General features: G+C 40.9%; 1 protein-coding gene across 1 annotated transcript in view; it reads right to left on the bottom strand.

Annotated features, from left to right (window-relative positions):
* Positions 1 to 767: 767 nt before the first annotated feature.
* The window catches only part of rragd (ras-related GTP binding D), a 35,944-nt gene continuing 13,915 nt past the window's right edge, over positions 768 to 22,796 (bottom strand). Inside the window, exons 6-8 of the mRNA XM_021573884.2 lie at positions 11,468 to 11,610; positions 3,453 to 3,601; positions 768 to 1,347 (exon numbers count right to left, since the gene is read on the bottom strand). Of these exons, the coding sequence (XP_021429559.1) occupies positions 1,145 to 1,347; positions 3,453 to 3,601; positions 11,468 to 11,610 (495 nt within the window). The 3' untranslated portion in view covers positions 768 to 1,144. The remainder of the gene's footprint in view (positions 1,348 to 3,452; positions 3,602 to 11,467; positions 11,611 to 22,796) is intronic.

Below are 22,796 nucleotides of genomic sequence, written 5' to 3'. Positions count from 1 at the left end.
CAATATACGACTGATTGTTGTCCTATGGACAGAGTCTCCCACCTCAGCTGTAGATCTCTGCAGTTCATCCAGACTGATCATGGGCCTCTTGGCTGCATCTCTGATCAGTCTTCTCCTTGTATGAGCTGAAAGTTTAGAGGGACGGCCAGGTCTTGGTAGATTTGCAGTGGTCTGATACTCCTTCCATTTCAATATTATCGCTTGCACAGTGCTCCTTGGGATGTTTAAAGCTTGGGAAATCTTTTTGTATCCAAATCCGACTTTAAACTTCTTCACAACAGTATCTCGGACCTGCCTGGTGTGTTCCTTGTTCTTCATGATGCTCTCTGCGCTTTTAACGGACCTCTGAGACTATCACAGTGCAGGTGCATTTATACTGAGACTTGATTACACACAGGTGGATTGTATTTATCATCATTAGTCATTTAGGTCAACATTGGATCATTCAGAGATCCTCACTGAACTTCTGGAGAGAGTTTGCTGCACTGAAAGTAAAGGGGCTGAATAATTTTGCACGCCCAATTTTTCAGTTTTTGATTTGTTAAAAAAGTTTGAAATATCCAATAAATGTCGTTCCACTTCATGATTGTGTCCCACTTGTTGTTGATTCTTCACACAAAAATACAGTTTTATATCTTTATGTTTGAAGCCTGAAATGTGGCAAAAGGTCGCAAAGTTCAAGGGGGCCGAATACTTTCGCAAGGCACTATATATATATATATATATATATATATATATATATATATATATAATATTATATATATATATTTCCGGGTCAGGTCGTATGATTAGACAAAAACTTCTGGCCCAAGTTATACAGATGTAAGATCTTAATTTGAGGCAGTTTGCTACAGCAGGAAAGTAATCTTTCTGTAACAGGAAATGTGAATTATCATGTTCTCAGCAACAAAAGAGTGATCAAATTAAGATCCTATATCTGCTGGTTTGTATGGTTGAAATGCAACCATTCGTGATTGTTGAACAGTTGTGCACTTGCACAAACATTTTTACTATTGTGTTTTTTTTTTAAACTCTCTGTTGTATTACAAACGTTGTGCCAAATGTGTTGTACAGCAGTTGTACAACCTGAGTGTGTTTGGGGCCATACAGCCCACAGCCCTTCACATATCACCTCCTCTTTATTTTATGTTGATTTAAAGATGGTTGATTGACATGTGATGCCACCAATGGGGCGGCGTTCAGTGGTGGCTGCTGAGGACTCAATTGAGGCCTGTTTGCTCCACCTCCTCTGGCTGAGTAGCTTTCTGTTTTTCTGCACCTTCACTCGTACATCAAACACCTCCTGAATAGCATTCTTAAAACAGTGAAAGTTGTAGTCAATTAGTCCTGTGGGATAAAGACAAGATAGGATGAGATCAGTAGTCAGACAGGATGAGCAGAGTTACCATAGCAATTAGAATGTTAAAATGACAAATTCATCTCGCTCTTACAATATCAATTATGAGCGGAAATATCCTACATTGTGAATCAGATAATAATTGCAATTGCAAGAAACACAAAATGATGTACTTAAATCTCTTCTGTCTCATTAGCTTGTTAGCTTAAAGTTAGGTAATACATGCTTAATGTATCTGTCAAATGATCAAAGCCTAGCCATCTCTAATTATTTAGATAGTCAAATATAAGTTTGGAGCAATGCTCTTCACATGAGATGTTTTTATTTTATATCACTGAATTTGAAGACAAGCTAAACATACCATTGTTGAGTGGTATTTGTCTAAAGAGTTGAAAGTGTCAAAACGCTAATAAAGACTGAAATATTATTTTACAATTCAAGGGAATAGAATACAGATGCTATGGGCTCATACATGCTTTGAAGACATGTATGTTTTTTTTTAAGTTTTGGAGGGTAAAAGTACTTGAAACCGCAGGTGAAAACAATGCATGATGCGACCGTGAATAATATCACCTGTATGATATGACCTGTTGTAAAAACCACTAAAGTTAACGAATACATTCTACATGATAATGAGGTAATTCATGTAACCTTATCATTGTTGGCCTATTGTTATATTGGGGAAAAGAGGCTATTTTGTGACTCGCTGACAAACAGTTTACCAGATGTAAGAAGCTTCCATGCTTTTGTTCTGCTGACAAATATGATAGGGGGAAAGACTTATCAATGCCGATGGAAATGTTCAAATGTAACACATAAAAAAAAAAGTCAAAGACCATACGGTTGAATAAAAATACACGCAATAAAAAAAACAGGAAATACACAACCCTGCACTGACTTCGCTGTGTCTAATAAATACAGCTTGAAAATGACTGTTCCCGTAGTTTTGGGTGCCATGCCTTCCCATGTACTGTACAAAGAGAACACTCTTATGAATGCCTATTATCACAAGTCGTGTGTCATCTGTCGTCCAATCTCTTAGCTGCCGCAGACAGCCAAGGCTCAATCTAACAAGCCGGGAGGAATTGACAAGTTCACAAGTTAAAAGGAAGATGAGAGCCTTTGATCATCGGTGCCAAGGTAACCACACTATTCTCACAGAGAGAGAGAGAGAGGGAGAGGGAGAGGGAGAGAGAGAGAGAGAGAGAGAGAGAGAGAGAGAAAGGGAGAGAGAGAGGGAGAGAGAGAGAGAGAGAGGGAGAGAGAGAGAGAAAGAGAAAAGTGTCTATGGAATAATGGGCTTTCCATTGCAATTTATATAAATGACTTATTATGTGTTCATCTGTTAATTGAGCGTAAGAAGGGATACTGTATTTAGTCTCTGGACAATACAGCTTTTTGCGTTACATTGTCATCATATTAATTGTGTTATGCCATCTGTCAATTAACACATATCACTGTGCTCATCACAGATCACACAACACGCTAGCAGCAGTTGGATTATAAATATTTCAATCCTGGTTAGTCGTTAGCCTTTGGAAGCATGCTGTTTAGAGTAGCAGGTGGTCTAGTATCAGCAGGTATTCAGTACTGTACTTGTGGATTCATGTCATGTCTGGTTGTCGTGATATCTGAATATGCGCATGTAGCTTTGCTAACTCGGACCTTGGCAAAAATCATGCATTGATGTAACTCAGATTTTTGAATAAATCATGTATTGGTGTTAACAGGAGATACGTGTGACATTTCCTGGAAAATATTTTGTAGTGCCAACGACACATCTAAAAAACTAGGTATGTAACATAAAACTTTGTGTTAGTACAAGCACATAATACCCAAAGTTAGAATTCATCCCTATAAAGTCACAGCACATTCTCCTATAAGGCTAGGGGTTCTTCTTGGACCAGGTTGGGCCCTGGTCAAAAGCAGTGCACTTTAAGGGGAATAGGGTTCCATTTGGGATAGAGACTGACTCTCTTTCACCTTTCTTCTCAAAGCTCTCTTCCCTAACTCTCTCACCTTTCCTCTCGAAGCTCTCCTCACTAACTAACTCTCACCTTTTCTCTCAAAGCTCTCCTCCCTAACTCTCTGTTACCTTTCCTCTCAAAGCTCTCCTCTCGGAGGAAGCAGACCAGAGCCAGGAACTTGGTGACCTCCTTCAGGTACATGACGGTGGTGTTGTTCAGGTGGATGATGGCCATGGACTCTTTATCATAGGGCTGACCTGCCTCTTCCTCTGTCAGCCTGGGAGAGAGAGGGATACGAACAAGGGTGTGAGAGAGGGAAGAGAGCGAGGGATGAGAGATGGAAGAGAACCAGGGACGAGAGAGGGACGAGAACCAAGGAAGAGTGAGTGATATAGGGTGTGCCTGCCTCGGCCCACGTTAGCCTGGGAGAGAGGGATGAGAACGAGGGGATGGGAGCGAGAAGAGAACAAAAGGTTGAGATAGCGAGATTTAGGCTAAAATTCATTCAAAGAAGAAAAGGAGGGTGATAGGCACATCCTAAACTTAAGAATACCAGTACGGAGATTAAAATGAATACAGAGATAAAAGAAACCCTGCTGTTGTTGGTTTAATAATGTATTTTGTTTGTGCTTTTACATTGTCGGCCAAGGAACTGAAGGAGAAGTTCAATTCAATGAATATTCAATAGACCCCTCATATTCAACTCTGGAACTGGAAGTCAGTTCCACTGCTTTTTTTCATTCTTTCCCTCTAAATCAGAGACCAACTTAGACCTGGAACACCAGGTGGGTGCAATTAATCAACAGGTAGAACAGAAAACCAGCAGGCTCCGGATCCTCGTAGGGTCAGAGTTGAATACCCTTTAAATTATTTTGGGATTCTGTTCGAAATAAAGCCTATTTCCCATTCCTTTTCCCAAGTTCTCTTCTCTGTTCTCTTTAGGGACTGTTCGTTCTCATAGACTCACTGTAGTATCATGTAAAATCATACAATAAGAGCTACTCTTTAAAAGTGCTCTAACTTCTGAAACTGGGTTATTCTTGTTAGTTTGGAGAGATGATGATGGCTTTAAGTGAGGGCGTCTTATCTCTCTCTTTGTTAACAAAACAACAAGCAATAAGGCCATGTACTCTAGCCCCCCACACTGTTTTTAAATTAATATTTTTAGGAATGAAGGCAACACATGTATGGCTAAACTCGTTTAGCTCATTTAACAGATCTTATCCATGGCAAACTAACAATAAGTGCAACCACATAGCAAAACCATTGCCAGTAAAACCTTCAAAGAAAAGGAAAAACCAAGGAGGCCAAGAAACAAAAATATACGTAATTTAATCCATGGTCGAAAAAATTTACGTTGCTAGTGCAAAGTGCTAAACAAAAAAAAAGCACTTTGCATTAGCACCTTTTGTTATCATTTCGAGCATACATTAAATGAAGTATATTTTTGCATCTTGCCTCCTTGGTTTTTCCTTTTATATGGTTTGAGTGCGAGTACTTACATAACTCTACAGATATGTGTTCTCCCACACACCGGCAAACCTCCATATTAAACCGAGCACAAACCCTCACACTGGCTTTCCCTGAGTTAAATACAGGGACACAAATAATCTACTGTATATTCCCGCCATGCATTCAAATGAGAAAGTACATGTGTACCTGTGTCCCCTCTGCCAACACCATCTAGTACATACGATAAAAAGCTGTGCTATGTAACAGATGCCGGATCAAATGGTAATTATCAAAATGAATAAAAGCTCAAATCTAATCCCATGCTTTCAGGAGCTTTTGGGGGGTAATGCATTGACATAAGGTCTGCAAACCAAGAATAGTTTCTCACTGGGGAGGAAAACAACGCAAAAAAAACATGAACGGTTTCACATGGAGTCATAATTTGTGAAAATAAAACAAGAATAACCTCAATCAAGAAAGACCCTTTCAAAGAAGGGCCTACTTGCAATAACTGTGATATGTGGTTGTTTTCCCTTACTAGTTGAATGCACCGACTGTAAGTCTCTCTGGATAAGAGCGTCTGATAAATGACAAAAATGTCAAATGTAATTACTAGGAAAAGAAGCAGACATTCAATATGTTGGTCAGGGGAGTGCGTCATTAACTAAATGAGGTGGGGAAAAAACATTGCTGAAACCTCTAAATAATGTTAATAGCCCAGCCGTTTTGTCATGGTTCTGCATCCCAAATAACACCCTTTTCCCTACATGGTATATACACTATATAGGGAATAGGGTGCCATTTGGGAAGCAATCCATGATAATGATGTTCAAACATCATGTGAGTAATCCCAGTATTTGGAGGAGAGTAAAATCAACTGGTCCAATGAAACCTCAACCTCTGTATACTTCCGGCCCTTCTTTGGACACTGTGTTAACAACCCTCCAGGCAAGCTTCAATGCCATACAACTCTCCTTCCGTGGCCTCCAACTGCTCTTAAATACAAGTAAACCTAAATGCATGCTCTTCAACCGATCACTACCTGCACCTACCCGCCTGTCCAACATCACTACTCTGGACGGCTCTGACTTAGAATACGTGGACAACTACAAATACTTAGGTGTCTGGTTAGACTGTAAACTCTCCTTCCAGACCCATATCAAACATCTCCAATCCAAAGTTAAATCTAGAATTGGCTTCCTATTTCGCAACAAAGCATCCTTCACTCATGCTGCCAAACATACCCTTGTAAAACTGACCATCCTACCAATCCTCGACTTTGGCGATGTAATTTACAAAATAGCCTCCAATACCCTACTCAACAAACTGGATGCAGTCTATCACAGTGCAATCCGTTTTGTCACCAAAGCCCCATACACTACCCACCATTGCGACCTGTACGCTCTCGTTGGCTGGCCCTCGCTTCATACTCGTCGCCAAACCCACTGGCTCCATGTCATCTACAAGACCCTGCTAGGTAAAGTCCCCCCTTATCTCAGCTCGCTGGTCACCATAGCATCTCCCACCTGTAGCACACGCTCCAGCAGGTATATCTCTCTAGTCACCCCCAAAACCAATTCTTTCTTTGGCCGCCTCTCTTTCCAGTTCTCTGCTGCCAATGACTGGAACGAACTACAAAAATCTCTGAAACTGGAAACACTTATCTCCCTCACTAGCTTTAAGCACCAACTGTCAGAGCAGCTCACAGATTACTGCACCTGTACATAGCCCACATATAATTTAGCCCTATCAACTACCTCTTTCCCAACTGTATTTAATTTATTTATTTATTTTGCTCCTTTGCACCCCATTATTTTTATTTCTACTTTGCACATTCTTCCATTGCAAAACTACCATTCCAGTGTTTTACTTGCTATATTGTATTTACCTTGCCACCAAGGCCTTTTTTTGCCTTTACCTCCCTTCTCACCTCATTTGCTCACATTGTATATAGACTTGTTTATACTTTATTATTGACTGTATGTTTGTTTTACTCCATGTGTAACTCTGTGTTGTTGTATCTGTCGAACTGCTTTGCTTTATCTTGGCCAGGTCGCAATTGTAAATGAGAACTTGTTCTCAACTTGCCTACCTGGTTAAATAAAGGTAAAATAAAAAATAAATAAATAAAATAAAGAGCTAAATTGGAGCTCAATTTGCATGCCTTGGCCACTCACACACAATTGCCTACATACAAGAATATGTCAAGTGCGTTCAGAAAAAAATTATACCCCTTGACATTTTGTTGCGTTACAGCCTGAATTAAAAATAGATAAAAAACCATTTTTCATAAGGACAAACTGTTCTTAGAAATGTTTCAAAATGTATTGAAAATGAAATACAGAAATATTTCATTTACATAAGTATTCACACACTTGAGTCAATACATGCACAGCTGTGAGCTCTTCACACCTGGACATTATTGTTTATTATTGTTATTATTGTTTAAATTCTTCCATTTCTGTCAAGTTGGTTCTTGATCATTGCTAGACAGCCATTTTCAAGTCTTGCCATAGATTTTCAAGCTGATTTAAGTCAAAACTTTAGGAACATTCCATGTCATCTTGGTAAGTGTTTTATTTAAATTCAATGTAACTAGGTAAGTCAGTTAACAACAAATTCACATTTACAATGACAGCCTACACCGGCCAAACCGCCACCCTATGGGACTCCCAATCACGGCCGGATGTGATACAGCCTGGATTTGAACCAGAAACTGTAGTGACCCCTCTTGCAGTGCCTTAGACCGCTCCGCCACTCAAGAGCCCAAGTAACTCCAGTATATTTGGTCTTGTATTTTAGGTTTTTGTCCTGCTGAAAGGTGAATTTGTCTCCCAGTGTCTGTTGGAAAGCAGACTGAACCAGGTTTTCCTCTAGGATTTTGCCTGTGCTTAGCTCGATTCTATTTATTTTTATCCCAAAAACCTCTAGTCCTTGTCGATGACAAGCATACCCATAACATGATGCAGCCACTACAATGCTTGAAAATATGAGGAGTGGTAGTCAGTGATGTGTTGTGTTAGATTTGGCCCAAACATAATGCTTTGTATTCAGGACATAAAGTTTTTTGCAGTTTTACATTTTTTGCAGTTTTGCTTTAGTGGCTTATTGCAAACAGGATGCATGTTTTGGAATATGTTTTATTCTGTACAGGCTTCCTTGTTTTCACTCTGTCATTTAGGTTAGTATTGTGGAGTAACAACACTGAACAAAAATATAAACGCTGTAACGCTCAATGAGTGAATGGGTGTGGAGTCAGGCGCAGAGAGCAAAGGATGCTCCACCCTGCTCCAGCGGCCAAGGTCCGGAAATCCAGCGCAAAGTCCTGCTCGCTCCTCGTCCCCTGCCGGAGATGGAACAACCTCTCACCCACTCCGGGTAGTTGCCCCTCGCTGAGTCGGGCCCGTTCCAGTGGGCCACTCCAGGGCTCTACCCGTCAGGCAAGAGACGAGGACACTCACGCTCTCCTCGTCCGAGGGAGCCGGCCAAACGGTGGCCAGGTAGAGCTCTAGTTGTAGCAGAAATCCCTGGCACCCCGCCACTGCTCCATCGTACTCCCTCGGAGGCGTGATGCGCAGAGCGCTGGCACCGGATCCCGCTGGAGGAGATGGTAGAGTTGCTGGTGGGAGGGTAGTAGGGAGACCACTCCTCTCCCAACGGTCCATCCTCTCCATCATTTGATCCATCGCTGATACGATGGAGGATGGACGTGTGATGAAGGACTCTCTCCTCCATCGTGGGGAGAGGGGTGGTCGCTGCTCCTGCTGACTCCATAAGATTGGTGCGGGCTTCTGTAACGCTCAATGAGTGAATGGGTGTGGAGTCAGGCGCAGAGAGCAAAGGATGCGGGAAAAAACACCTTTTAATGTCCAAAATCAAAAAGAACAAAATAGTTATACCCAACACAGGCGTAACTATTACTACAAACTATTACCCTTAGGTAAAATACCAGGACAGCGAGAAAACCCAACAAAACACTAACACCTCTCACAAATACAGAAGAACAAGCCCGCACAAACAGAAGCGGGCTAAACAAACTTAAATAACACCACCCTAACAACCAAACAATGAACAGGTGAAAACAATTAGACAAAACCAAACGAACACGTTTGGTTCGGTGGCAGCTAGTAGACCGGCGACGACGACCGCCGAGCGCCACCCGAACAAGAAGGGGAGCCACCTTCGGTAATATTCGTGACAAAGCAACATTGGTCCCATGTTTCATGAGCTGAAATAAAAGCTCCCTGAAATGTTCCACACGCACAAAAAGCTTATTTCTCTCATATTTTTTGCAAACATTTGTTTACATCTCTGTTAGTGAGCATTTTATCGATGGCAATTTGAAAGCAAACAAAATACGGTGATGAGATCCTGAGGCCCATTGTGAGGCCTATATTTTTTTTAATGTATCTATGACCAACAGATGCATATCTGTATTCCCAGTCATGTGAAATCCGTAGATTAGGGCCTAATGAATATATTTCAATTGACTGATTTCCTCATGTGAACTGTAACTCAGTAAAATCACTTAAATTGTTGCATGTTGCATTTATATTTTTGTTCAGTATACAATGTTGATCCATCCTCAGTCTCCTATCACAGCCATTAATCTCTGTAACTGTTTTAAAGTCACCATTGGCCTCATTGTGAAATCCCTGAGTGGTTTCCTTCCTCTCCGGCAAGTGAGTTAGGAAGTACACATGTATTTTTGTAGTGATTGGATGCATTGATACACCATCCAAAGTGATATTCAATGTTTGCTGTTTTTATTTTTACCCATCTACCAATAGGTCCCCTTCTTTGCCAGGCATTGAATCAGTGTTTGAAATTCACTGCTCGACTAAGGGACCTTACAGACAATTGGATGTATGGAGTACAGATGTGAGGTAGTCATTCAAAAATCATGTTAAACACTATTATTGCACACAGAGTCCATGCAACTTATTATGTGACTTGTTAATAAGCAAATGTTTACTCCTGAACTTATTTAGCCTTGCCATAACAAAGGGGTTGAATACTTATTGACTCAAAACATTTAAGTTTTAAATTTGTAATTCATTTGTTTTTTGTTTTGTTTTGACATTATGGGGTATTGTGTGTAAACCAGTGACACAATTTATAACTGAGGCTGTAACACAACAAAATGTGGAAAAAGTCAAGGGGTGTGAATACTTTCTGAAGTCACTGTACACACACGTTCCCCCTTGGAAAATATCTCAAAGTCTGTGCAGTCTCCCAGACTTATATACGGTGAGAGCTCATCTCATCTAGAGTGTTGTGCCCTGAAGCGTAAACACAGTCAACAGCCTTCCCCAGCTCAGCCCTCCTAAACCACAGCGTGGCATATCTCCATCCCATCCCAACCCACAGCTGCAGTGCCCTGGGTAAGGCCTCGGCCTATATCCCCAGCCCCAGCAGCAGCCTCCCTGCCAGGGCACAGCAGCCCAACGAAGGCACATCAGACCTGGTTCATATTGGGTCAACGGACCCAGAGGGAGCTAACGTTACCACATGGCTTACCACGGGCTGGCTTGTTTACTACCGTCCTCTCATGGCTACGAGGAAGGTTCTACCATCAGCCTGATGTCCAGAACAGGAGGACAGGACATGGCAGGACAGGAGGTAGGTAGGTAGGTAGGTAGGTGTGTGTGTGTGTGTGTGTGTGTGTGTGTGTGTGTGTGTGTGTGTGTGTGTGTGTGTGTGTGTGCGCGCGTGCGCGCGCGTGGGTGTGTTCAGGGCTAGGGTGAAGACTGAGGAGACATAAAACAGATGATCACCTGCTGTGTTTGTCAGATTTTGATGCAATAGAGCTCCCTGACAGGCAGCCAGGTGGAAAGATAAGAGGTGTTTGCAAAGCAAAGCAGAACTCTTGAGTGCACCACACCGTGCTTAAAAGGCTCAACTCAAAAGGATACACTTGTGTGCCTTCCGTGTTTAGCACCACCTACATTACCATATGAACTCTCTATGTAAATAAACTCAGAGTGCAAATATGTGTTTGTTTTTTACTTGCAATGACTGTGATGTGGTTGTCTTAGCTGCCTTCATTTAATCCACTAACCTTCAGTCACTCTGGATAAGAATGTCTGCTAAAACGACTTTGAAGTGAAAGTAAATGTTTTTTGATTTTCCCCAATATCAATAAAGGCTAGATTTAGAGAATATAAAATTCAACTGCGAATGCAGCTATTCGTGAGAGGAATAACGTAGATGAAGGTGTGCTTGTACTCATCATTTCTTCATTTGTGTGTGTGTGTGTGTGTGTGTGTGTGTGTGTGTGTGTGTGTGTGTGTGTGTGTGTGTGTGTGTGTGTGTGTGTGAGTGTGCGAAAGAGAATAACTATCTACTAAAACAGACTGGGAACTCAGATTAGGATCTAATTAGTGTCTCAGCTGGAGTGAAATTGAACAGAGACACAGTGAGTATGAAGAACAGGATTCACACAGACTCTGTTCTGAGGGCAAAGCGTTTGCTAAATGACAATTTTATTACCAGAACTGGGCTGGAACAAAACCCTGCACAGCCTGTGGGTCCCCAGGACTAGAACTGAAGGGCCCTGCCTGGTGTGAAGGTATGATTGTGACTGTGAGACTCAAGACAATAACATCTTTGTTGGTCCATTATACTCAGGATACAACAGAAATGTGTTGGTTTTTGCCGGCACAGTACCTCCACACAACTTTCAACTCACCCATAGATGCAGGAGATGTCTATGACCACATCGATCATGTCGCAGCACAGCTCGTAGGTCTGCATGTCCACCGGACTGCTGTCTGTGGCGATGTAGATCTTACTGACCACGTCAAACAGAAAGGCCTTCTCTATGCCCGAGTTCTGAAAGTACACGGAGAGAGATGACACGCTACACTTGGAAAACACATAATAGAGCAAATACACCAGAGCGATTAGAAGCAGCAGGTGGGCACGCTATCGTCTCCTGCTAGAATATCATCCATCAATTTCCTGACGATTCTACATGTTGAACTGCCACAGTTCGCCGCCACCCAGCAGGTGATCCGTAAAACACTGCAGCCACCCGCTGCTTTTTAACAGTTCATCATTCTGGTGTGTTTTCTCTCCGACATTTGACACTTGACTACCTCACACAGGGGAAAAAGAAAGCAAGGACGGGGCAAAAACTAAACTGGAGATGCTCTACTTTCTAAGAACTCAAAACAGCAGGGAGGGATATATTTTGGCAAGACCAAAAAGCCCTGTAGAGGAACTAACGAGTGAGGTTGAGAGCCATGGTGTATGCTCGCCAGGGGGGCAGAGGGGGGCAGGGAGGACCAAAGTTAAGTAAATCAAAGAAGAGAAAGTAGAGAGCACCGAGCACCAACCAGGGAAATGAAAAGGGTTTGCGTCCTAAATAGCCCCCTATTACCTATATAGTGCACTACTTTTGACTAGGGCCCATTCAAAAGTAGTGCAGTATATAAAGAATAGGGTGCCATTCAGGACGGAACCAAGAACTCCAGAGCACTAGGGGTCGGTGGTGGGAAAAGGACTCCAACAGAGTCTACACTTTGAAGATATAGCACTAACACAGTCATCTGGGTTTCCCTCTCCTCTGTGAATATTAGATCACTGGAAACAATTTACATAAGCAGAGGGAGAGAGACAGAGAGAAAGAGCGAGAGATAGAGAGGCTTGTTTATTTCACTTTTGTTTATTATCTATTTCACGTGCTTTGGCAATGTAAACATATGTTTCCCATGCCAATAAAGCCTTTTGAATTGAATTGAATTGAGAGAGCGAGAGAATGAAAGAGCACTCACTTGAAAGCTTGGAAATAAAGCCCCAAAGCCAAGGTTTTCAGACATTCTTCCCATTAACTAAAATCTCCCCCCAAAAATATATGTCCCATGTGGCTTTTGAACCTTCTTTCCATATGTCGATAATGTATTTTAGATACAGTACTAATCTATGTGCAGCAAGAGATTACTGACGTTTGATGAGGTAAAGTGACTTCTGTATGATCTGTGTTGACACTGAATGACAGGTATTCTCTCGTCTCCCTCCTACTTTGACGACCAGTTGATGCAATTGATTGGCTAGTCCACTCATCTGGTTTTACAAGTCTACATCACTCTGGGACTAATCCTAACATACTTGTCTTTCTTGCACTCACTTGTTTTGTTTTTATTCCGGGCACTGATTCCACTATTTTGAAGAAGTCTACTTGGACTGACGCTGATATGTGGTTGTTTTTTACTAACTTAGTTGAATGCACTGACTGTATGTCTCTCTGGATAACAATGTCTGCTAATATAACAATGTCTGCTAATGAATTAAATTGGCATTGTAAATGTAGATTTACGCACATAGAGTAACTTCGATCTTCAGACATACTGTGCAGTGCCAATCATAAGTATTCAGCCCCCCCTTGGATTTATTCACTTTTTATTGTCTTACAAAGTGGGTTTAAAATGTAGCCAATTGTCATTTTTTTTGTCAACAATCTACACAAATCCTAAAATGTATGAAAAATAAAACACGAATATACCTTGATTAGATAAGCATTCACCCCTGAGTCAATACATGTTAGAATCGCCTTTGGCAGTGATTACAGCCGTGATTCTTCTTGGGTAAGTCCCTAAGAGCTTTGCACACCTGGATTGTGCAATATTTGAAGATTATTCTTTTCAAAAATCTTCAAGCTCTGTCAAAGTGTTGGGTATCATGGCTAAACATACATTTTCAAGTCTTGCCATAGATTTTCAAGCAGACGTACTGTAAGTCAAAACTGTCACTCAGGAACATTCACAGTCTTCTTGGTAAGCAACTCCAGTGTAGATTTGACCTTGTGTTGTAGGTTATTGTCCTGCTGAAAGGGGAATTCCACTCCCAGAGTCTGAGGAAAAGCAGACTGAAGCAGGTTTCCCTCTAGGATTTTGCCTGTGCTTAGCTCCATCCCGCTTCTTTTTATCCTGAAAAACACCCCAGTCTTTGCTGATGTCAGGCATACCCTAGTCTCGCGTTGCCATACCTCCAAAATCACGTTGTTGTCACGCCTCCCTTGGAGGTCTGGAGAATGTTGTATTGCAAAAACGGTTTGAATAGTCCTCTGGCAAGATTATGATTGGATGTTACATTTCAAGAACTCTCCCCCCACACACCCGTAGAAGGAGAGCTGTTATGTTACGTGCATTACCAGGTAACTGTTACCTATGCTAGTTTTTAAGTTATCAAGTGTGGCCGACAGACTGCGATGTACATTTATTTAAACTGAAAGTGGATTACACTGATCAAGTCAAACAGCACAACATGTTCTAAACCCCTCTGGTGACAAACGCTTTTTTCCTTGCCTCCATTCATCCTGTCCACGTGGCTGTGCTCAGCTACCATTGAAAATATCTTGAAGATTGCCCATTATTGGGAGAACCTATTCAAGTAGGTAAATACATTTTTTCAAATGTGAAGAAATTCTGTATTAATAGCCAGCTACTGTAACAAAATATGATGTACTTGTCAACGTAAATTATACTGTATGATCAACAGTAACATGCTGTATAAACTGAATACAATAGATACATTGTATTTGTGTATTCGTATTTGGGAATATTCAAAATAGAATGTCACAAAAAAAAAGCACATGGGGGCAAAAAAATCAAAGCACATCCTCCGAGTCAAGAGAGTAAACGTTTTTGCTAATTATTATTATAAATGAAATATTTTATTCTTAGTTAATTGGTACCTGTTTAGTTATTTTATATGCATTGCTTTGTTTTTGGCCTTGCCATTTTATATTATAGAACAAATATAAAATCAGAAAACGGTTGGTCTAAAGTCATCTTAAATACAGTATCACCAGGTCCAATTAACTAGAGCGCCATCTTTACCCATAACCCCATGCCATACTACAAGTAAACCCAAATGTGTCCTCCAGGTGTCACAATAAGAATAGGGCATTTCCTTCAGAAAGTACAGTACACACACCCCTTGACTTATTCCACATTTTGTTGTGTTCCAGTCTGAATTTAAAATTGATTCAATTTGAGCGTTTTTCCGTCACTGGCCTATACACAATACCCCATAATGTCAAAGCGGAATTATGTCTTTTTTCCTTTTTTTTTTTTTTTACAAATTAAATAAAAATGAAAAGCTTAAATGTCTTGAGTCAATAAGTATTCAACCCCCTTGTTATGGCAAGCCTAAATAAGTTCAGGAGTAAAAATGTGCTCAACAAGTCACATAATAAGTTGCATTATTTGTGAATGACAACCTGATCTCTGTACCCTACACATATAATAATTATATGTAAGCTCCCTTAGTAAAGCAGTGAATTTCAGACACAGATTCAACCACAAAGAACAGGTAGGTTTTCCAATGCCTCACAGAGAAGGGCACTTATTTGTAGATAGGTACAAATTTAAAAAAGCACACATTAAATATCTCTTTGAGCATGGTGAAGTTATAAATGACACTTTGGATGGTGAATAAATACACCCATTTACTGCAAAGATAGGGATCAGGGACTTCACCATGAGGACAATGGTGAATGTAAAACAGTTACAGAGTTTAATCCTTAAGACTTTATTGACGCACCAGTGCATCAATCGAAGTAACATAAAAAAAAAATCCCCATCAAAATCTGTCAGTTTAAGCTAGAGATATCCGTCTCAATCCGCCGCATCCGCCTATGTCGGCCTTCAGCATCTACGGTGGAAGGTGGCTGAGCTACAGTGGTGTTGTCAGACTATGAAACAGCCCAAGATTTGGTCTACTCACAAAAACATCTGTCACGTCTGAACGGTTTGGCCTACAAAAAAATTATATGACCACTCCATGGAAAGATGAAAAGACGACCCACAAGTGTCACGGGACTCGTCTTAAGGTAACCAAATTCATGGAAGTATGGAGGTAGTTATTTGGCAACAAATTAAGGGGTTAAATATGTGTCCAAAATAACAAAATTATTTCCTGATCTTTCTTATATCTCCTAGACATAGAACAAACACTTTTTTTTTTAATCTTCAAAAAAAATATGTACTGTCTGTATTTTGCAATTTATGAATATGTTATTCAATGCATTTCTATGGGCTATACAAATATGGGCTATACCCACTACCGGTGTGGAAATTCTCAAAGTGATTTTTTTCTTCACCTCAAACAGAAAGTAAACAAAGTCTGTTTTAGCATCCATTGAAAATGACAATAGTTCCTCAACGTAGCCTATTTGAAAAATCTTTCCATCTCTCTTTCAATAACAGCTCAGCGTGAAGGGGGGAAAAAAATGTCATGCTCTGATCCGGTGGAAACGTCATATATTAAGCCTACCTGATTACTTCTTATCCCTTGTGCAAATAGCCTACAGCTATGTCTGTCTGGAGCTCATTGGAGCAGGAAACTGAGGGCCCAGAAAATGTTATACAATGTTGCAAGTTTTCTAGAACTATCTTCAGACTGTACCCAAGGTAATAGTTGATAGAATGTTTCAAGTTCCTTTCAGACAAGCCATGCGTAGCCAATGTGTTTTATAGGATATTTATTTTAAATCAGGAAATGTTCTATCTGCAGCCGGCAATGTTTTTATTTCTTGGCTTTATGTAGGCTATTTTTACAAAGTTGGCAAATATAAGTTACTTTTAGAATTTTGATTAACCACATGATACTACTTTGAGATATAAAGGAAATTAAACCGTTCCACAAAAATGTGCATATAAAAATCATAACCGGCACGCACATCCTCAGTAAAAGGCACATGACAGCCCACTTGGAGTTTGCCAAAGAGCACCTAAAGGACTCTCAGACCATGAGAAAAAAGATTCTCTGGTCTTATGAAACAAAGATTGAACTCTTTGGCCCGAATGCCAAGCGTCACGTCTGGAGGAAACCATCCCTACGGTGAAGCACGGTGGTGGCAGCATCATACTGTGGGGATGTTTTTCAGCGGCAGGGACTGGGAGACTAGTCAGGGTCAAGGGAAAGATGAACGGAGCAAAGTACAGAGAGATCCATGATGAAATCCTGCTCCAGAGCGTTCAGGGTCTCATACTTGGGCAAATGTTCACCTTCCAACAGGACAATGACCCTAAGCACACAGCCAAGACATTGCAGGAGTGGCTTCAGGACAAGTCTCTGAATGTCCTTGAGTGGCCCAGCCAGAGCCCGGACTTGAACCTGCTCAAACAACTTTGGAGAGACCTGAAAATAGCTGCGCTCCCCATCCAACCTGACAGAGCCTGAGAGGTTCTGCAGATAAGAATGGGAGAAACTCCCCAAATACAGGTGTGCCAAGTTCGTAGCGTCATACCCAAGAAGACTCAAGGCTGTAATTGCTGCCAAAGGTGCTTCAAAGTACTGAGTAAAGGGTCTGAATACTTATGTATATATCACATTTCCAAACACCTGAAGGTACCACGTTCATCTGTACAAACAATAGTACGCAAGTATAAACACCATGGGACCACACAGCCATCATACCGCTCAGGAAGGAGATGCGCTCTGTCTCCTAAAGATGAACATACTTTGGTGCGAAAAGTGCAAATCAAATGTGTCATGCACAAAGTAGATGTCCTAACCGACATGCCAAAACTATAGTTTGTTAACAAGACATTTGTGGAGCGGTTGAAAAACGAGTTTTAATGACTCCAAACTAAGTGTATGTAAATTTCCACCTTCAACTGTATATACCTAAAGGGGCCTTAAAATTCATGGCATGACCATGGTATGACCATCTTAAAACAATTCCATATGTTAGCTTTGTTACTCCACATTACTAACCTAATTGACAGAGTGAAAAAAAGGAAGCCTGTACAGAATACAAATATTCCAAAACATGCATCCTGTTTGCAACAAGGCAGTAAAGTAATACTGCAAAAAATGGGGCAAAGTAATTAACTTTATGTCCTGAACACAAAGTGTTATGTTTGGGTCAAATCCAATACAACACATTACTCTCCATATTTTCAAGCATCATTTTTTATTTTTGTACCTTTATTTAACTAGGCAAGTCAGTTAAGAACAAATTCTTATTTTCAATGACGGCCTAGGAACAGTGGGTTAACTGCCTGTTCAGGGGCAGAACTACAGTCAGCTCAGGGATTTGAACTTGCAACCATTCCGGTTATTAGCCCAACATTCTAACCACTAGGCTACCCTGCCGCCCCATAATGGTGGCTGCATCATGCTATAGTTGTGTTTGTAATCGTTAAGTTTTTCAGGATAAAAGATCAACGGAATGGAGCTAAGCGCAGGCAAAATCCTAGAGGAAAACCTGGTTCAGTCTGCTTTCCACCACACACTGGGAGATTAATTCATATTTCTTCAGGACAATCATTTAAAACACAAGACCAAATCTACACTGGAGATGCTTACCAAGAAGACAGTGAATGTTCCTCAGTGGTCGAGTTACAGTTTTAACTTAAATCTACTTGAAAATCAAGACCTGAAAATGGTTGTCTAACAATAATCACCAACCAATTTGAGCTTGAAGAATTTTGAAAAGAATAATGGGAAAATGTTGCACAATCCAGGTGTGGAAAGCTCTTAGAGACTTACCCAGAAAGACTCACAGCTGTCATCGCTGCGAAAGGTGCTTCTACAAAGTAGTGACTCAGGGGTGTGAATACTTATTAGGGCTGACCCCATTTAGTCGACTGTTTGGTCGACAAGCTGTTGGTCAACCAAAATGTCTTTAGTCGAGCAGTCGCAATGTATTTTTTCACGGTGCACAAGACACCTGTCTGATTCACGCCTGTCTCAGTGGACTAATCCATTGCAGAGGCCACGGGGATGGCACAGTCGATCACTAAGAAATGTGATACTGAAATTGTATATGGTTATATTATGTAAAGATAATGGTGCAACACTAATACATCTAATATTATTTTAGAACAAATGTGCTTTCTCCCGCGTTGGATACGGTCCCTGTCCGTGGTTCTGAAACATAATCTTCACTGTGCCCTAAAATTGGTGCCTTTCCCTATGTAGCTATGTGTATAATAGCAAAATTAACCAGCATATTGGGATTGAGAACAATGCGGCAGAGGCAGCAGCAGAGACAAGGAAACAACCCTTGCCTTAACCTAATTGTCTAAGAAAATTGAGGACAGAGGAAACCAACTTAATTAGCCCTATAATCAATAGCCTAACCGTACGTGTACATTCGTACGTGGTAAATTTCAGCTTCCTGCTCCAGCCACCCAGAGTGGCTCGCTTGTAGGTGTGCTGGCAGCATATAGCAGCAGCACGTTAGATTGTGCGTCAAGAATTCAGCACAGCAAGTTTGTATGAAGTTCTGGTTATTAAATGGGTGAATAGTTGAATCCATTCTCCATTTCATGCATTTATTACAGTGCTACAGGCTAACTCAAATGAGCTGCTAACGTTGCTCGCTAGCTATCTAGCCAACTTTACATAAAGTATAGTTAGTTACAGTAAGCGAATTAAATGTCACCATCTACCTAACTTCATATTAGCTAGCTATCTTGATGTAGTTATCATTGTAAAAAACTAACTCTAAATGCATTTGTAGGTAGCTAGCTAACAGCCATGGAGGAGGGTGAAAGGATAGCGGCCCCAACTGTCAAAGTGAGAGAGTATAGGGCAGGTACTTGTGTAGTTCCAGCACATAGAAATGAGGATGGAGATAAAAGTAACATAATATTCAGTACTGTATTATTTAAGTATAATGAAGTCTGTTTCCTGTGATGTTTTCTGTCCTCAGACACAGAGAGCTGTGAAAGCCTGTCTGCAAATGAAGAGGTCTAAATGAAGAGCAGTGGTTCTCAGTCCTGGGGACTCAGAGGTGCACAGTTTTGTTTTTGCCTTAGCACTGCACAGCTGATTCAAATGATCAACTCATCATCAAGCTTCAAGTGTTATTTATGTATTCATGTGTGATGCTATCCTTGACATGATCCTGCCGTTGTCACATGTTACACATGCACATGTCTGTGCACATGCCTCTATCAATCCAATGTTATCATGATTCGTTATAAGGGATATTATACTTTAGTAATCCACAATGACCTGGTGATGTAAAAGTCTAATAAATACATTGTCTTCCATATTCCTACAGATACCTTGTAACTGGAGATTCCTTCAAAATGATTGCCTTCCGTTACTGTGTAGGGCACTGCAAGGTTGGGGTGACCAGGACCATCTGGGACTCCCTCTGGGGAATTCAGGCGTGTGAAGGCTACCTATGTTCTGCATAACTTCATGAGGATGGACACGAGGACCAGGAGGGTCTCTGCAGCTCGCCGCTGTGTGCCAGAGGAGAAGTCTACTGCTCTGCAGGATGTTTCAAGGAGGGTGGTCAACAACGCAGCAAGAGAGGCAATCCATGTGCCGGAGGCCTTCACCTCCTACTTCTTCGAAGAGGATGCTGTTCCCTGGCAACACAAATGACTACACTATGCACAACCAAAGGCTCTTAAGAGTAAGAGTATTCCTCCATTTACTTAGTGTCGGGATTTGGCCAGGATTGTTCCGGTTTTGGCCACTAGATGCCCCCATTGTGCTTTTTTGACCCTTTTGTTTTCCCTTGTTTCCAGTTATTATTTGCACCTGTGCCTCGTTTCCCTTGAATGTATTTAAACCCTTAGTTTTCCTCAGATCTTTGCTCTGTGTTTGAATGTTAGCACCCAGCCCCAGCGATGCTGTGAACATTTGTTACTCCAGTTGGACTCTCTTGTGGTACTTTGTTTTTGTTCTCGTTGATTTATTTTTGATTATCTTTTGAGACTTTTTTCCTGCTGTACCTACCACCTTGTGGATTTACCTTTTCACTTGGAGGATTACCTTTTTCTCTTGGAATTACTTTTGACGTTGTGGAATTATGTTTTTGCATGAATACTTTCCTTTTTACTTTATTAAAAACACTGTCTCAAGTACTGCTGTGTCTGCCTCATCTTCTGGGTTCTGCCGACTATTAGTGGCTCAGTTTGCTAAGTGACTGTTTCTCACACCGGGTCCTGATACTTAGCTACAGTACCTGTCAAAGGTTTGGTCACAACTACTCATTCAAAGGTTTTTCTTTATTTTTTTAGTTTTTTCTACATTTTCACCTCCAGAAGCTAGGATATGCATATAGGAAACACTCTAAAGTTTCCAAAACTGTTCAAATAATGTCTGTGAGTATAACAGAACTGATATGGTAGGTGAAAACCTGAGATTCTTTTTTTTATGTTTGTAATTTTCCATTGACTGCCTATACAGTATCCAATGACTTAGTACTCAGATTGCACTTCCTACGGCTTCCACTAGATGTCAACCGTCTTTAGAAATTGTTTCAGGCTTGTATTCTGAAAAATGAGGGAGTAAGACCACTCAGTGGATAGTGGAAAGTCCCCAGACCTGTTTTCTACACTCGACCGAGAGCATGCCTTTCTTGTTTTTCTTTTATATTGACGAAACAATTGTCCGGTTGAAATATTATTGATTATTATGACTAAAATCAACCTGAGGATTGATTATAAACATCGTTTGACATGTTTCTACAAACTTTACTGATATTTTTTGGATTTTTCGTCTGGCTGTTGTGACTGCCTTTGAGCCAATGGATTACTGAACAAAACATGCCAACAAAACAGAGGTTTTTGGATATAAAGAGGGACTTTATCGAACAAAACAAACAGTTATTGGGTAACTGGGAGTCTTGTGAGTGCAACCATATGAAGATCATCAAAGGTAAGTGATTAATTTTATCGCTATTTTTTACTTTTGTATATTGAAACAATTAGACACCCTATAACCCACACCTACAGTACACACTTGTGTATCAATCTGATTGATGGATTGTGTCTCAGGTGTATAACTGCAGCTCCTTCCACCTTCAAAGAATAAACAGGAGGACCAACCATGGAGAATAGTAAGACACTTCATTATTTATATAACTACGCTATATTGTTTGTCCTTGTGTGTCTGTGCATGTTTTTCAGTATAAAGTATTCTGCAGCCACTTAGTGTGGACACCAGGTGAGGCCACACACAGATTCCTGTTGAACACTGTCTTTTTAACCAACTTATTTTCTCAATAACAGTCTCTCTCCTTCACTTCATCACTCTCCCACCTTCTCCCTAAATCCTCTAGATCAGGGTTGCCCAACCAGTCGATTGCGATCTACTGGTCAATCGTGGAGTGCTTGCCAGTTGATCGTGACATGATAATACATCTACTAAAATTCAGCCACACAAATCAATGCCTATAATCTCTTTCTGTTTTAACGTTCGACAGTCCTCCATTCACAGCAATGTCTGAAAAGTCACGTGATTTACATAAAATATGACCAGTCCCTGCCCACTTATTGACTAGTTGGCGTGGTCAGATGCCGCCCGCCAACTTCAAGTCGAGGTCAAGGTGATGCAAGGCAGGTAACTTTGTAGCTAGATCCGTTCTTAAGTTGTTCTTAAATTGTGTAGTCAACAGCAGCAATAATTAGTGAAGGGAAGGATACAAAAAAACAGAAAACGTATAATTTCCACAAGGAATGGGAGGAGGATTACTTTTTTGTCAAATCAAACTCAAAATGTGTGCCGGGTAGCCTAGTGGTTAGAGCGTTGGACTAGTAACCGGAAGGTTGCAAGTTCAAACCCCTGAGCTGACAAGGTACAAATATGTCGTTCTGCCCCTGAACAGGCAGTTAACTCACTGTTCCTAGGCTGTCATTGAAAAAAATGATTTGTTCTTAACTGACTTGCCTGGTTAAATAAAGGTAAAATAAAATCTGCCATAATAGCATCGCTATCCCAAAGAAAGGTAACATAGAATTACATTATAAACCACACACAAAGCCCAGGAAAGAGATTTTCCAGCAAAGACTGAATTACGAAGAAGAAAGGTCAACTGGCAGCGCAGCAGTCAATTTTCACACGGCCTGTGACCAAAGAGAAGGCGGCAACCATAGCATCTTATTGTGTGAGTCGCGTCCTTCCAAGATGGGGAGATGATCAAGGAAGCATTTATTGAGGCTGCAGACTCGCTGTTTGGGGATTTTAAGAATAAGACTAAAATGATGGCTGCCATCAATGACATTCAGTTGTCCAGAAATACAGTGACAAGAAGATGTGGG

The sequence above is a fragment of the Oncorhynchus mykiss genome, chromosome 19 (genome assembly GCF_013265735.2).
Source record: "Oncorhynchus mykiss isolate Arlee chromosome 19, USDA_OmykA_1.1, whole genome shotgun sequence".
In the NCBI taxonomy this organism is placed as follows: domain Eukaryota; kingdom Metazoa; phylum Chordata; class Actinopteri; order Salmoniformes; family Salmonidae; genus Oncorhynchus; species Oncorhynchus mykiss.
This window is presented reverse-complemented; position numbering and strand designations above follow the sequence as displayed.